This window comes from Moschus berezovskii, chromosome 4, assembly GCF_049115385.1.
Source record: "Moschus berezovskii isolate FMDL1 chromosome 4, NW_MosBer_1.0, whole genome shotgun sequence".
In the NCBI taxonomy this organism is placed as follows: Eukaryota; Metazoa; Chordata; class Mammalia; order Artiodactyla; family Moschidae; genus Moschus; species Moschus berezovskii.
In genome coordinates, this window is record NC_142463.1 from 27552237 (window position 1) to 27568549 (window position 16313).

Below are 16313 nucleotides of genomic sequence, written 5' to 3' on the forward strand. Positions count from 1 at the left end.
TATAAAGAGCAGCTTATGTAGTGGTAAAAGCACAGCCTTAATTCTGGAATCAGATTGCCTGGGGTTTAATCCTGGCTCTGACACCTATTAGCTGTATCATCTTGGCAAATTAATGACTCCTTAAGTTTCAGTGTCTTCATCTTCATAGAATAGGGGATACTGGTACAATTTTAATGAGAAGGAAATGAAATTATATATGTAATGTACTTAGCATAGTTTATTGCATATAGTACATAGCATATATGAACAAATAAAGCCCTATGATTATGATATTAGTATAGTGGTTTAAGAGCTTGAAAATATAGGTTTGGCCTCATTTTTTAGTTGGAGTTCCAGTTTATCAACATGCTGGCCGTGTGTATGTATATTTATATATATTTTTTCTTTAACCTAAACCTTAGTTTCCTCATTAAAATGTATATTGTAATGGTGCTTGATTCAGAGAACCTAGAAATTCAAAGAGCTCATATATCTAAAGAGCTGTGAACCAGGATCAGAGACAGTGTTTCATGAAAAATGTGTGTGTGTGTGTGTGTGTGTGTGTGTGCGCGCGCTCTGTCACTACAATGATAGCTCTTGTAATTTTTATTCTTGCTCTACCTTCTGCTGGCTCTTTTATCTTTCACAGTAAGTTAATCTTTCTGAGCCTTAGTTTACCTGTTTTGTTCAAAGCAGGTTGTTTTGAAGATTGCAAATGTAAATATAAAGTTGCTGGATTGTGCCTTTCACCACACAACTGTCATTCAGTTCAGTCAGTTCAGTTTAGTTCAGTTGCTCAGTCGTGTCCGACTCTCTGTGACCCCATGAATCACAGCACGCCGGGCCTCCCTGTCCATCACCAACTCCCGGAGTTCACTCAAACTCATGTCCATAGAGTCGGTGATGCCATCCAGCCATCTCATTCTCTGTCGTCCCCTTCTCCTCAGTAGCTAATAGATAATGGTGCAGATTAATCTCCCAGGTGCTGAGTCAAATTAATTCTGCCCTGGAAATTAGGAAGGGCATCATAGAACTAGTGAGGTTTGGCTGATTGCTGAAGGATGTGTCAGATTTTGCCACAGAGAAGGACTCATCTAAAAAAAGTTTCAGAGATGTGAAAATGTTTGATCCAGTGCTTAGGAAGAGATGGTAAATAGTCGGTTGCGTTAAGGAACATTTAGTTTAGTGTATTTAGTTAGTAACATGTTTAGAGGGAGAAGGGAACAGTAGAAAATGAGGCTGGAAAGGAAGGCTGGAGCCAGTTAGTAAAGGTTTTGAATACCATGCTATAATGTTTATATTTTATTCTCTAGGTCTCTTTTCCAACTTCCTACATCAGGGGAAACTGATTTCCTGGAAGATAGAAAAGGGATTTACTTGAAACCAGTGTTACAGATAGTAATTTCTTGGTAATTTTGTGTTACATCTTAAAATTCATGCAGTTTTTGCCTTTTACTTAATATACTGGTTGCAGTACAAAAATATTTTTGTTAGTTACATAACTTGGTTCCCTTTCCCCCAACCTCCCATACTCTTATCCCCTCAAATAATCTTTGAGTGTGTTTGATGTTCTAAACACACTCACCAGGGTTTCTTTCCCCTCCACCTGTGTTTACAGTGCTGTGCAAAATGCAGTGCCCCTCTGTCCAGAACCTAGTCCCCAGGGAGCCCCAGCAATTATTTAAGCTTTACAAAAAAACAGAAGGTAACATTTGGAAATACAGTTAAACCATATAGCCCATTCCATTTTTTTGTTTATGAAGTTCATTTATCTATTCTATAAAATTGTTTTCTTTAGTTAAAAAAAAAAAATGTGTCAAGTTAATACTGTAGTTTTAATCCCATGGCACACTCCTGCTGGGGAGCCTCTTGAAACATGTTCCAAGCATGAGAGCTGTGGTTATGGATGATATGGAACCTTTGAAATTTTTTTGGAAGAGTATAGGATAAAAGCTATGCAGTGAAGAGTTGGATTGGTCCAGATTGAATAGAAGCCATTTCAATTAATTAAAAAGAACTTTCTCGTTTGTTCTTCCTAGAAATTTAGTCTTTGAACTGTCTGCGTTACCTTGTGATCCAAACGAAATCAGACTTGACCTCCTCTCCCTCCTGCTTTTTTTCCAGTAGGAGCTTTGTTTTTGCCTTGCCTGGAGTGTGCCTAATTGGTGAAGGGAAAAATCTCCCTGAGCAGGAATTTTCAAGAGATGAATTGTTTAGACACCGAATTTCAGCTTCTGCTTTATCCTTTCTTTATTTGTCCTGTGCTGCTGTTGTCTGTTTAAAAACAAAGGGGATTCCCTGGAAATCCTAGTGGTTAGAAGGTGCTTTCACTTTTCACCATAGCCCAGACTCTGTCCCTGGGTGGGGAACACATGCCTTGATGTGGCCAAAAATAATAATAATAAAATTAAAATTACTGATCTCTCAATACTTCTGTGTTAGCTTAAAATACTGGAATTTGGGTAATCACAGATGGCAGTATAGTTTTTGGAGGAGATCTCAAATAACCTGAGTACAGTTCTAGTTTTGTCATTGGCTTGATATATATAACCCCTCTGTTGTTTTTCTTTAAATGGAGATGATTTTCCTTGTTCACATCACATAACTGCTTTCAGTATCAGGTGAGGTAACATATTTAGAATTTGTATATAAAGTTGAAAGATAGTATATTATGCTGGATAAGGGCATAGGCTCTTGGAGCTACATTTCCTGGGTCTAAATCCTGACTCTGACCCTTGCAAGCTGTGTTTCCAGACATACTGCCATTATTCTGAGTTCTTTTGTTCCTATTTATCTCATTGAATCCTCACAACAACTTTATGAATTAGGCATTATTATTATCTGCATTATAAGATGAGAAAACTGAGGAGCAGAAAGTTTAGATAACTTGTGTAATGTCACACAGTTAGCTAATGAAAAGTTGGGATTTGCATTCTAGTTCCAAAGCCCAGGTAATTAACTATTAGGCACATGTACTTCCCAATAGAACAGCTGACTAGAACAGTCTTATTATGCTTACTAATAGGAATTAACGTAGAGATAAGGTGGAGTTTTCTCTGAAAAGGAAAAATTCATGGGGGTGAAAAAATTGTTTTTGTTTGTGAACATATTTATCAATTGGAAAAATTTTTTAGAATGATTAATTCAGTATTCTAAATGTTCATATATTACTTACGTAGGTTTGTTCTGTTAAAATGACTTCTAAAAATTATGTACTCAGAGAGTTCATGTCTCATCTCTGACAGTTACCCAACTTTCATTCATTTTCTTTTGTAAAATAAAAACTGAAGTCAAAGGGTAGCTTGATTCATCTGGGTGATGAATTATAGACATCTAAGAAGATGGCTTTCCAAGGCAAACCATTCAATATTACAGTAATCCAGGCCTATGCCCCAACCAGTAATGCTGAAGAAGCCGAAGTTAATCGGTTCTATGAAGACCTACAAGACCTTTTAGAACTAACACCCAAAAAAGATGTCCTTTTCATTATAGGGGACTGGAATGCAAAAGTAGGAAGTCAAGAAACACCTGGAGTAACTGGCAAATTTGGCCTTGGAGCACGGAATGAAGCAGGGCAAAGGCTAATAGAGTTTTGTCAAGAGAATGCACTGGTCATAGCAAACACCCTCTTCCAACAACACAAGAGAAGACTCTACACATGGACATCACCAGATGGTCAACACCGAAATCAGATTGATTATATTCTTTGCAACCAAAGATGGAGAAGCTGTATACAGTTAGCGAAAACAAGACCAGGAGCTGACTGTGGCTCGGATCATGAACTCCTTATTGCGAAGTTCAGACTTAAATTGAAGAAAGTAGGGAAAACCACTAGACCATTCAGATATGACCTCAATCAAATCCCTTATGATTATGCAGTGGAAGTGAGAAATAGATTTAAGGGACTAGATCTGATTGATAGAGTGCCTGATGAACTCTGGACGGAGGTTCGTGACATTGTACAGGAGACAGGGACCAAGACCATCCCCATGGAAAAGAAATGCAAAAGAGCGAAATGGCTGTCTGAGGAGGCCTTACAAATAGCTGTAAAAAGAAGAGAGGCGAAAAGCAAAGGAGAAAAGGAAAGATATAAGCATCTGAATGCAGAGTTCCAAAGAATAGCAAGGAGAGATAAGAAAGCCTTCCTCAGTGATCAATGCAAAGAAATAGAGGAAAACAACAGAATAGGAAAAACAAGAGACCTCTTCAAGAAAATCAGAGATTCCAAGGGAACTTTTCATGCAAAGATGGGCTCGATAAAGGACAGAAATGGTATGGACCTAACAGAAGCAGAAGATATTAAGAAGAGGTGGCAGGAATACACAGAAGAACTGTACAAAAAAGATCTTCACGACCAAGATAGTCACGATAATGTGATCACTGACCTAGAGCCAGACATCTTGGAATGTGAAGTCAAGTGGGCCTTAGAAAGCATCACTACGAACAAAGCTAGTGGTGGTGATGGAATTCCAGTTGAGCTATTTCAAGTCTTGAAAGATGATGCTGTGAAAGTGCTGCACTCAATATGCCAGCAGATTTGGAAAACTCAGCAGTGGCCACAGGACTGGAAGAGGTCAGTCTTCATTCCAATCCCAAAGAAAGGCAATGCCAAAGAATGCTCAAACTACCGCACAATTGCACTCATCTCACACGCTAGTAAAGTCATGCTCAAAATTCTCCAAGCCAGGCTTCAGCAGTATGTAAACCGTGAACTCCCAGATGTTCAAGCAGGTTTTAGAAAAGGCAGAGGCACCAGAGATCAAATTGCCAACATCCGCTGGATCATGGAGAAAGCAAGAGAGTTTCAGAAAAACATCTATTTCTGCTTCATTGACTATGCCAAAGCCTTTGACTGTGTGGATCACAATAAACTGTGGAACATTCTGAAAGAGATGGGAATCCCAGACCACCTGACCTGCCTCTTGAGAAACCTGTATGCAGGTCAGGAAGCAACAGTTAGAACCGGTCATGGAACAACAGACTGGTTCCAAATAGGAAAAGGAGTGCGTCAAGGTTGTATATTGTCACCTTGCTTATTTAACTTATATGCTGAGTACATCATGAGGAACGCTGGGCTGGAAGAAGCACAAGCTGGAATCAAGATTGCTGGGAGAAATATCAATAACCTCAGATATGCAGATGACACTACCCTTATGGCAGAAAGTGAAGAGGAACTCAAAAGCCTCTTGATGAAAGTGAAAGAGGAGAGTGAAAAGGTTGGCTTGAAGCTCAACATTCAGAAAACAAAGATCATGGCATCTGGTCCCATCACTTCATGGGAAATAGATGGAAAAACAGTGGAAACAGTGTCAGACTTTGTTTTTTTGGGCTCCAAAATCACTGCAGATGCTGATTGCAGCCATGAAATTAAAAGACGCTTGCTCCTTGGAAGGAAAGTTATGACCAACCTTGATAGTATATTAAAAAGCAGAGACATTACTTTGCCGACCAAGGTCCGTCTAGTCAAGGCAATGGTTTTTCCCGTGGTCATGTATGGTTGTGAGAGTTGGACTGTGAAGAAAGCTGATCGCCGAAGAATCGATGCTTTTGAACTGTGGTGTTGGAGAAGACTCTTGAGAGTCCCTTATACTGCAAGGAGATCCAACCAGTCCATTCTAAAGGAGATCAATCCTGGATGTTCATTGGAGGGACTGATGCTAAAGCTGAAACTGCAATACTTTGGCCACCTCATGCGACGAGTTGACTCACTGGAAAAGAGTCTGATGCTGGGAAAGGTTGGGGGCGGGAGGAGAAGGGGACGACGGAGAATGAGATGGCTGGATGGCATCACCGACTCTGTGGACATGAGTTTGAGTGTACTCCGGGAGTTGGTGATGGACAGGGAGGCCTGGCATGCTGTGATTCATGGGGTCGCGGAGAGTCGGACACGACTGAGCGACTGAACTGAACTGAACTGAAGAAGATGGTACAGTGAAGAGTAGAAAAAGCAGGAAGAATTCATACTTAAAACACAGGAAGTAAGACAGATAATGCAAAATTCTATGATGCAGAAGTTGAATTTGAAGAATTACTTCCTCTGAACTTTTTCTTATGTGTTCTAGCTACATCTGGCTGCAGAGAAGACAGAGGTATATGACCTTTGTTACAGATGGTCTTATGCCTAGGTAAAAATAAAAGGTTTATTAACATGGAAGAACGGAGAAGGCAATGGCAAGCCACTCCAGTACTCTTGCCTAGAAAATCCCATGGATGGAGGAGCCTGGTAGGCTGCAGTCCATGGGATCGCAATGAGTCGGACGTGACTGACTGACTTCACTTTCACTTTTCACTTTCACACATTGGAGAAGGAAATGGCAACCCACTCCAGTGTTCTTGCCTGGAGAATCCCAGGGACAGGGGAGCCTGGTAGGCTGCCGTCTATGGGGTCACACAAAGTCGGACACGACTGAAGTGACTTAGCAGTAGCAGCAGCAACATGGAAGAAAAGAAGAACAAATTTCATGGTTGGTGGCTCACAGCCTCTGTTACATTGGACCAACTATTTAACTTTTGTGAAGTCTGTTTTCTCATCTTATAAATAATATCTTTGTTGTCCACTTTACTCAGTTATTACAATATCAAATGTGTCCATGTGAAAGCACTTCGTAAACTGTAAAATATGTAATTTTTAATAACTTTCAATTCTAGAAATCACATGGTATATAGAAAATTTGATTTATTCATATAAGATCAGTGTAGTTCAGTTTAGTTGCTCAGTTGTGTCTGACTCTTTGTGACTCCATGGACTGTAGCACACCAGTCCTCCCTGTCTATCACCAACTCGCAGAGTTTACTCAAACTCATGTCCATTGAGTCGGTGATGCCATTCAACCATCTCATCCTCTGTCATCCCCTTCTTCCCCTGCCTTCAATCTTTTCCAGCATCAGGGTCTTTTCCATTGAGTCAGTTCTTCGCATCAGGTGGCCGAAGTATTGGAATTTCATCTTCAACATCAGTCCTTCCAATGAATATTCAGGACTGATCTCCTTTAGGATGGACTGGTTGGATCTCCTTGCAGTCTAAGGGCCTCTCAAGATTCTTCTCCAACACCACAGTGCAAAAGCATCAATTCTTCGACTCTCAGCTTTCTTTATAGTCCAGTTCTAACATCCGTACATGACTATTGGAAAAACCATAGCTTTGACTAGATGGACCTTTGTTGCAAAGTAATGTCTTTGCTTTTGATTTCATGGCTGCAATCAGCATCTGCAGTGATTTTGGAGCCCCCAAAAATAAAGTCTGACACTGTCTCCACTGTTTTTCCATCTATTTCCCATGAAGTGATGGGACCAGATGCCATGATCTTTGTTTTCTGAATGTTGAGCTTCAAGCCAACCTTTTCACTCTCCTCTTTCACTTTCATCAAGAGGCTTTTGAGTTCCTCTTCACTTTCTGCCATAAGGGTAGTGTCATCTGCTTATCTGAGGTTATTGATATTTCTCCCAGCAATCTTGATTCCAGCTTGTGCTTCTTCCAGCCCACTGATGCTAAAGCTGAAACTGCAATACTTTGGCCACCTCATGCGACAAGTTGACTCACTGGAAAAGACTCTGATGCTGGGAAAGGTTGGGGGCGGGAGGAGAAGGGGACGACAGAGAATGAGATGGCTGGATGGCATCACCGACTCTGTGGACATGAGTTTGAGTGAACTCCGGGAGTTGGTGATGGACAGGGAGGCCTGGCATGCTGTGATTCATGGGGTTGCGGCGAGTCGGACACGACTGAGCGACTGAACTGAACTGAACTGAATGTCTTTGCTTTTTAATATGCTGTCTAGGTTGGTCATAACTTTCTTTCCAGTGAGCAAGCGTCTTTTAATTTCAGGGCTTCAGTCACCATCTGCAGTGATTTTGGAGCCCAGAAAAATAAAGTCAGCCACTGTTTCTGTTGTTTCCCCATCTATTTGCCATGAAGTGAAGGGACCAGATGATGCCATGATCTTAGTTTTCTGAATGTTGAGCTTTAAGCCAACTCACTCTCCTCTTTCACTTTCATCAAGAGGCTCTTTAGTTCTTCTTTACTTTCTGCCATAAGGGTGGTGGTATCTGCATATTTGAGGTTATTGATATTTTTCCCGACAATCTTGATTCCAGCTTGTGCTTCTCCAGCCCAGTGTTTCTCATGATATACTCTACATAGAAGTTAAATAAGCAGGGTGACAATATACAGCCATACTCCTTTTCCTATTTGGAACCAGTTTGTTCTGTGTCCAGTTCTAACTGTTGCTTCCTGACCTGCCTACAGATTTCTCAAGAGGCAGGTCATACCATATAAAATAACTGATAGCAATTTACCCAGAGTTAACTACTGTTAATATTTTGATGTACTTATTTCAGTTTTATATTTATAGTTTTGTAAACTAATTTTTGTGACAACTTTATTGATATATAATTCACATACCATTCAGTTCACCCATTTGAAGGGTACCCAATTCAGTGGTTTTTAATATACTCATAGTTGTGTAAATACACAATTTCAGAATATTTTCAAATATTTCAATTTCAAAAAGAAGCTATGTACCCATTAGCATTTACTTCTCATTTTCCTACAATCCTTCCTTTCCGTTAGCTCTGCTGCTGCTGCTGCTAAGTCACTTCAGTCGTGTCCGACTCTGTGTGACCCCATAGACGGAAGCCCACCAGGCTCCCCCGTCCCTGGGATTCTCCAGGCAAGAACACTGGAGTGGGTTGCCACTTCCTTCTCCAACGTGTGAAAGTGAAAAGTGAAAGTGAAGTCGCTCAGTCATGTTGGACCCTTAGCGACCCCAGGGACTGCAGCCTACCAGGCTCCTCCATCCATGGGATTTTCTAGGCAAGAGTACTGGAGTGGCTTCTAGGCATCCACTAATCTTTCTGTCTGTATAGATTTGCCTATTCTGGACATTCCACATAAATGGAATTCTGAATTATATGGTCTTTTGTGGCTGGCTTCTTTCACCTAGTATAATGTTTTTGAGATCCATCTGGGATTCCATAATACAATGGAATAGTATTCCATTGTGTAAGTATACCATGTTTTGTTTATCCATTCATAAGTTGATGATGTTAGGCCATTTCCACTTTTCATCTATTATGAATAAAGCCTTTGTAAACATTTATGTTCAAGTTTTGTGTAACTTAATGTTTTCATTTCTCTTAAGTATATACTGAGTGGAATTGCAAGGTTATATGGCAATTGCTAGCTTTTTAAAAATTTTTAATTGATTTATTCTTGACTGTGCTGGGTCTTTATTGCTGTGTGGGCTTTTCTGCAGTTGTGGAGAGCAGGAGCTACTCTCTAGTTGCGGTGCCTGGGTTCTCATTATGGTGGCTTCTCGTTGCAGGCTCTACAGTGCACAGGCTTCAGTAGTTGTGGTATGTGGGCTCAGTAGTTGCATCTCCTGGGCTCTAGTGGGCAGGCTGAATAGTTGTGGTGCATGGGCTTAGTTGCTCTGTAGCATGTGGGATCTTCCCAGATCAGGGATTGAACCCATGTCTCCTGCATTGGCAGGAGTCTTCACCACTGAGCCACTGGGGAAGCCCCTGCTAGATTGTTTCTCAAAGTGACTGTACCGTTTTACATTTCCACTTGCAAGGTACGAGAGTTCCAGTTTCTTCACATCTTCACCAACACTTGTTTTTATCTGTCTTTTGGTTGTAGCCTTAATAGTAAGTGTGAGATATTACTTCATTGTGATTTTGATTTGCATTTTTCTGATAACTAATGATGTTGATTGTCTTTCATGTGACTCTTGATCATTTGTATTTCTTTGGAGAAATGTCCATTTAGACCTTTGCCTGTCTTTGAGTTGTCTTTTTATAATTGAGTTGTAAGAATTATTTGTATAATCTAGATTCAGATCCCTTAACAGATACATGATTTACAAATATTTTCTCCCATTTTTTGGGTTTTCTTTTCACTTTCTTGATGATGACCTTTGATGCAAAAGTTTTTTTGTTTTTATGAAGTCTAGTTTATCTGCTTTTTTCTTTGGTTGTTTGTGCTTTTGATGTCATATCTAAGAAGTCATTCACCAATTCAAAGTCAGGAAGGATTATACCAATGTTTTCTTCTAAGAACCTGATAGTTTTCACGTTTACCTTTGGGCCTTTGATCCATTTTGAGTTAATTTTTATATGTGCTATGAGGAAGGACCCCATGTTCATCCTTTTGCATGTAGATGTCCAGTTATCCCAGCACTGTTTGTTGAAAAGCCTATTTTTTCCCATTGAATTGTCTTGACAGCCTTGTTTAAGTCAACTGATCATAAATATAAGAGTTTATTTCTGATCTTTCAATTCCATCTCATTGATTTATGTGTCTGTTTTTATGTCAGTACCATACTGCTCTGTTTACTGTAGCTTTATAGTAAGCTTTAAAACTGACAAGTGTGAGTCTTCCAACTTTGTTGTTCTTTTCAGAGATTGTTTCAGTTATTCTAGGTCCATTGTATTTCCATATGAATTTTAGGTCAGTTTGTTAATTTCTGCAAAAGAAGAAGCTGGAATTTTGGTAGGGATTGTACTGAATCTGTAGATCAGTTTAAAAATATTATCTTCTGATCCATGAATATGAATGGATCAGCATGAATGGATGGCTTTTATCAGGTTGAGGAAGTTCTGTAAACTATATATTTTTAAAAACTTACCTTTTATTATGAATATTTTTATATTTGAGTAATATCTTTGAACTATAATTTTTAATGGCTGCATATTATTCAGCCATTAAAATGCCACATGTGTAGTATCAATTTAATATGGTTAAGAGTTGTGTTCTTGAGTCATTTTTTTTTTTAAGATATTTTTATTTATTTATTTGGCTGCATCAGGTCTTCGTTGTGGCAGGGATTGAACCTGGGTCGCCTGCATTGGGAGCTCGGAGTCTTATCCACTGGACCACCAGAGAAGTCCCCCTAAGTCCGTTTTTAATTTGAAGTTACACTTTGTCAGTTACTATGTGTAGAATACTTAGATGTTATTTTTCTGAGTTAGTTTTCAGTTATGCAAAAATGAAAATAACGCCTCACTACTTAGTAAAGTAGCGGTGAGGAATGACTGAAATAATGGATAGTTTATGTTAAACTCTCAGCAGAGTCATACAGAAAGCACCTAATGGATGGTAACTGCTATAATTAATTATATTTTAGTTATATTACTGTTATTAGGGACCTTAAAGAGTGTTTATTTCTGTAATCAAAACCCTTATACTTAAATCTTTGTGCTTATTTGATTAGATCTGTATTCCTCAGGTTGGAATAACTGGGTTAACCTTTTTCTTTTTTGAGGGTAATACCTATAGCACATTCTTTCCTCCAAATAAACTGATCATATTTGAACTGTTAGGTTGGGATGGGAATTTTGTGGGAGGTCAAGTTGGAAAGTAAATTGGGGCTAGATTTTGGAAGGACTCAGGCATCAACAGTCTAACAATCTAAGATTTTTTTCTTTTGTGTTCAGGCCCATGCATCCCACTGATGTTTTGAGCAGTAGAGCGTCCTGGGATGGTAATTTAGGAAGATGACTCTGCTGTGCCATCTTCCCTAACCATCCTTGACTGATTAGGATACCTTGCTGTATGTTTACATGACTACCCAATATATCCTATACTATAGTATTTAATAAACTTTTAGTGAAAATGGGTTTAAATGTTTCTCTTCTCCTGCTTCTTGAGAACATGGATCATATGTTGTATTCCCACTGCCTAACATGGTATCTTGCACATGGTAGACACTTGAATAAAAGTACTTGTTGAGCAAGTAAATGAATCTTTTGTTCTCTACTTTTCTGGAAACTAACTTGTTGGCTTTGGTTTTTCCTTTGTTTCTTCCTGGATCCAAGGAGGAGGCATCTCCTTATTCCTTACTTGATATCTGCTTGAATTTCCTGACTACTCACCTTGAGAAGTTCTGCTCAGCAAGACAAGATGGAACATTGTGTCTGCAGGAACCTGGAGTATTCCCACAGGAGGTGGCTGATCGGCTACTTCAGACTATGGCTTTTCATGGTAATAAATAAACAGAGGAAACAAAAATTATGCCCTTTTAATTAGCATTGGATTTTGAAGTGCTGCTGTGGCCATTTAATTATTTTCATAGAAATAACAGAAAAGCCTAATTGAGGAAAAGGAATTCATTTATTTTTGCCTACCTTGCTACTTATGGTTTAATTTAAATAAGCATTTTCTTTTCTAACCTGACAAGTTCTTGTTTTTGTTTGTTTCTTCTATTTTGTTGTTATGAGAAGCTATTCGCATGGCAAAAATAACTTCTCTCCCAAAATAGCCGTTTGGAAGTCTGCTGGTCTAAAATACCTTACAACATTATTTGGCAGCAAGAAAATCAATAAATGTTATAATGGAAAAACTAGTTTATGCTTTTGATCTTTGAAACAGGAAATCATAGCTAATGTATTACTTCTGTCTTCAAAAACAAATTCTGAAAATAAATTTTGAAAGGTTTATCTGTGAAATTCTGATTATGCACAATATATTGAGAATTTTGTTACCTATGTATAAGTTCTAAGTTGAAAGAGGTTCAATCCCTTTATATATTTAGGGTGTGTAAACTCTTACAAGTAAGAAATACAATTTTTTCCACAACTATAAGATAGAATAAATATGCCAATAGTGATAATTATCATTTATTAATTGCCTCTTCCATGTAATATTAATGCCAGGCATTTTATACTTTTCTTGAATTTTCTCAAAAACTTATAAGGTATCTATTTTTATCCTATTCATATACAGATAAGGAAACTGAGGTTCAGAGAAGTAACTTGTTAAGAGTCACAGTGCTAGTAAATGATAGAGTCCTGGTTCAAATGCATATCTATTTTGTTTTAAATCTGTTTTCTTGTCACTGCCACACAACCTTGTTACTCCTACATTAGAGGTATTCTTGCTCCTGGAGGGCTGATAATGGTATATACACTTTTGTTGTGACTTTAAATATATATACCCACACATACATTTAAATATAATTGTTATATTTTACTAAATATTGAATATAGGGACTATAAGGGACTTCCCAGGTGGCTCAGTGATAAAGAATTCACCTTCTAGTGCAGGAGACGCAAGAAACTCGGTTCAGTCCCTGGGTTGGGAAGATGGCACCCACTCCAGTATTCTTGCCTGGAAAATTCCATGGACTGGGAAGCCTGGTAAATTCCATGGACTGGGAAGCCTGGTGGGGTACAGTCCATGCCAGTTGCAAAGAGTCAGACACGACTGAGCAACTGAACACACATACACAGATACATAAATTTATTATGTATACTTAAAATCACAGCAAAAGTATATCCCGTTATCTGATATATGTGTGTGTGTGTCTATAGAGAGAGAGAAACTGAAGAGAGAGCACACACAAATGTAGACAGTGCATTCGAGGGAAGAGTGGGAGGAAGATGTCTCCATTCCTTGGTTTTCACTAAGGTTGCTCAAGTCTGTAGTCTCTTTGGATTCTTCCAACCTGCTGAAGGAATGAGTGTTAATTTCAATATGTATTATCCACATTTAAGTTAAAGATCCCTTACAGATGAGATTTAAAAGGTTATGCTAGTGCTAGCATTTCTTTCTGGTCTCAATTTAATGATTACACTTAGCAAGTTCAGTTTAAATATTTGTACATATAACTAGTCTTGTAAATCAAAAGAATAAATGTTAACTGAAGTTGTAGCTTTCCCATATTCCTTTTGAAATATAACTACTGTTGATTAATAATAGCAGCAAACATTTTTGAATGCTTATTATATATCAGGCACTGATGAATGCTTTATATGAATAAAATAATGAAAGTAGTTTTTGAGTACATATAACTAAATAATTGTCTTCCAGAGTATGTCTTTGGGAAGCTATATGCTTGATCAAAATATGTTTTCTACCAGTTTTCTTCAAACTGACTTCAAATGAGGAAAGTGAGGGTCAAGAGAAACAGTGTGCTGCTCCATTTGTGTTTCCCCCATGTGATTACCTGTCTTATTCATCACATGCACGAATTATTTAATCTCTTTGTAAAAATCATATCCACCTTCAAACATTCAAGAGTGGATACTGCTAATAATACTGAGAAAGAAAAACCTCTGGACTGCTAGGGAATTCCTTATGAATGCTTTCAAAATTGCTAATATAAGTCTTCTAATAGTGCAATGATTTTAGAAAATAGTTTATTTTTTAAAATTTACTTATTTACTCAATTCAAAGGATTAATGATATTGGTAGCAGTCCTTATTAAAATAAGCCTGATACTAAAGAGTTTTACGTACTTGATTCTATGATTCTCTTGTCATACTCTTTGCTCACTGTATCTGTTGTCTCAATGCTAAAAGTTTTCCAGGAAATGTGTGTATAAGATCTAGGAATCAGAATAAGAATTTTACCATCTAAAAAGATAATGGCGTTTAGCTGTTATTAATATAATGTCTAACTATTAAGAATGTAATGTCAAATATGAATATTGTAGTGCTATAGTCATCCACGGACTGGTCTTATGTGAACATAAGTTTTCATTTCTTTGGGATCGATGCCCAGGAGTGCTACTGTTGGGTCCTATTGTAGTTGCATGTTTAGGTTTTTAAAAACTACCACACTGTTTACAGAATGGCTATGCCATTTTACACTCTCACCAATATAAGACTGACTCAGTTTCTCTGCATACTTGCCAGCATTTGGTGTTATTACTATTTTTTTATTTGAGCCATTTTAATAGGTGTGTAGCCATTTCTTCAAATACTTTTTCAACCCTGCCCTATTCCTCTACTCTTTCTGTGACAAATAGTTGTGTTCACATTTTTTTTTAAGTCTGTTTTTTTTCCTGTTCTTTAGATTTGGGTAATTTCTATTTTTTTTTAATCTTTTAGTTCACTAATTCTTTCCTTTGTTCCTTTTATTCTGTTGTTGAACACAACCATTATTGTATTTTTCAATTCTAAAATTTTCCTTTGGTTCTTCTTTATAACTTCTGCTTCTTTTCTGAGGCTTTCTGTTTTCCATTTGTTTCAAGCTTGTTTGTAATTGCACACTTAAGCATTTTTATGATGGCTTCTCTAAGACCTTCATCAAAAAATTTTAACATTTCTAATTTTTTAGTGTTGACCTCTATAGTCTTTTTTTCACTTTGAGATCTTATTGGTCCTTTGTATGATGAGTGAGTTTTTATTGAAATCTGGACATTCTGGATGTTGTGTTATGACTCTGCTGTTTTTGTTTGTGTTTCTGCCACCGCTCTAGCAGTGGAAGGTGGAGGCACTGCCTTGTTATTGCCAGATTGGGATAAATGGTCCTGTTCCCCACTTGACTTCTGTTGATACCTGAGACTTAGTGCTTCTCATTACTCATTACTGCTATGCAGGGGATTGGCGTTCTGGTTCCCCACTCGTTCGCTTCTGGTAACCTCCCTAGGTGAGAGCCGTGTGAGTACTTCATTTCTCTTCTTCATTTGGCCTCCACTGACACCATGTGGTAGGGACATGAACTCATTACTTACTGTTGGTCAGTGATGAAGTCTCAACTCTCCACTAGGCTTCCTTTGATACCACCCCAGCTCGGAAAGGGAGAAGCACCTCATTGCTGTCAGATGGACATGGAAGTCCTGGCTCCATACTCGGCCTTCTCCTAACACTTCTCTGTGGAGAGATGGTGGCAACTAGTTACAGCAGGAGTGAAAGTCTAGGTTCCCCTCTTGGCATTTGCTGGTGTAGATGAGGGTGAAGTTTTTGTTTATGTCTCTGACACTGTCATCCACATCAGCAAATGTGGTGAGATAAAGGAATCACTTTACTTCGGTCAAACACCAGAGACCTAATGAGGAACCAGAACACCAATCTCCTACATAGCCATAATGAGGAGCAGTAAGTCTTGGGTGTCAACAGAAGTCAAGTGGGGGACAAAAACATTTACCCTTGCTAGGCTGCCCTTTTCCTGGTACTTTGGCTAGAGTGAGCAGATTTTATGGCCCCGGTGGGGGAGGGGCTGTTTTTTTTGTGTGCTTGTTGGTATTTTCCAATCGCCAGCTTAAGTCTGGGATATATGGTACAGGGAAAAAAACCAGGCATTCCACCGTTTTGTTCTTTGTGTCCCAAGATCTCTAGCTGGCCTGCTTTCTTCTTTTGACCTTTCAGTGATCTAGCCTTATTCCTTGTCTCTTCCCACTTCCCCTACGTAAATCTTCAGAAATCGACCATGTACTCACTCGTATCTAGGTTTTCCCCTGTATTCTTCTTAAATTCCCCTCACCTTCCTTCTCCATCTTTGAATTTTTCCTTCATCTTTGAAGGACCTTCTCAAGGATCACCTCTTCCATGGAGTCTTTTTCAGATCTCCAGGCATGGTAGATTACTTCCTTTTCTTTGCTTTCATGATA

The 16313-nt window shown here is 38.5% G+C and overlaps 1 protein-coding gene across 2 annotated transcripts in view; it reads left to right on the plus strand.

The window, feature by feature from the left end:
- ZYG11B (zyg-11 family member B, cell cycle regulator) overlaps positions 1-16313 on the plus strand; it is an 80836-nt gene that overhangs the window by 21197 nt on the left and 43326 nt on the right. The window contains exons 2-3 of one of the 2 annotated variants that reach the window (XM_088835307.1): positions 10788-10875; positions 11797-11962. In XM_088835307.1, coding sequence (XP_088691433.1) covers positions 11950-11962 — 13 coding nt within the window. In that variant the 5' untranslated portion in view covers positions 10788-10875; positions 11797-11949. The remainder of the gene's footprint in view (positions 1-10787; positions 10876-11796; positions 11963-16313) is intronic. The other variant, XM_055401646.2, reaches the window with a different exon arrangement.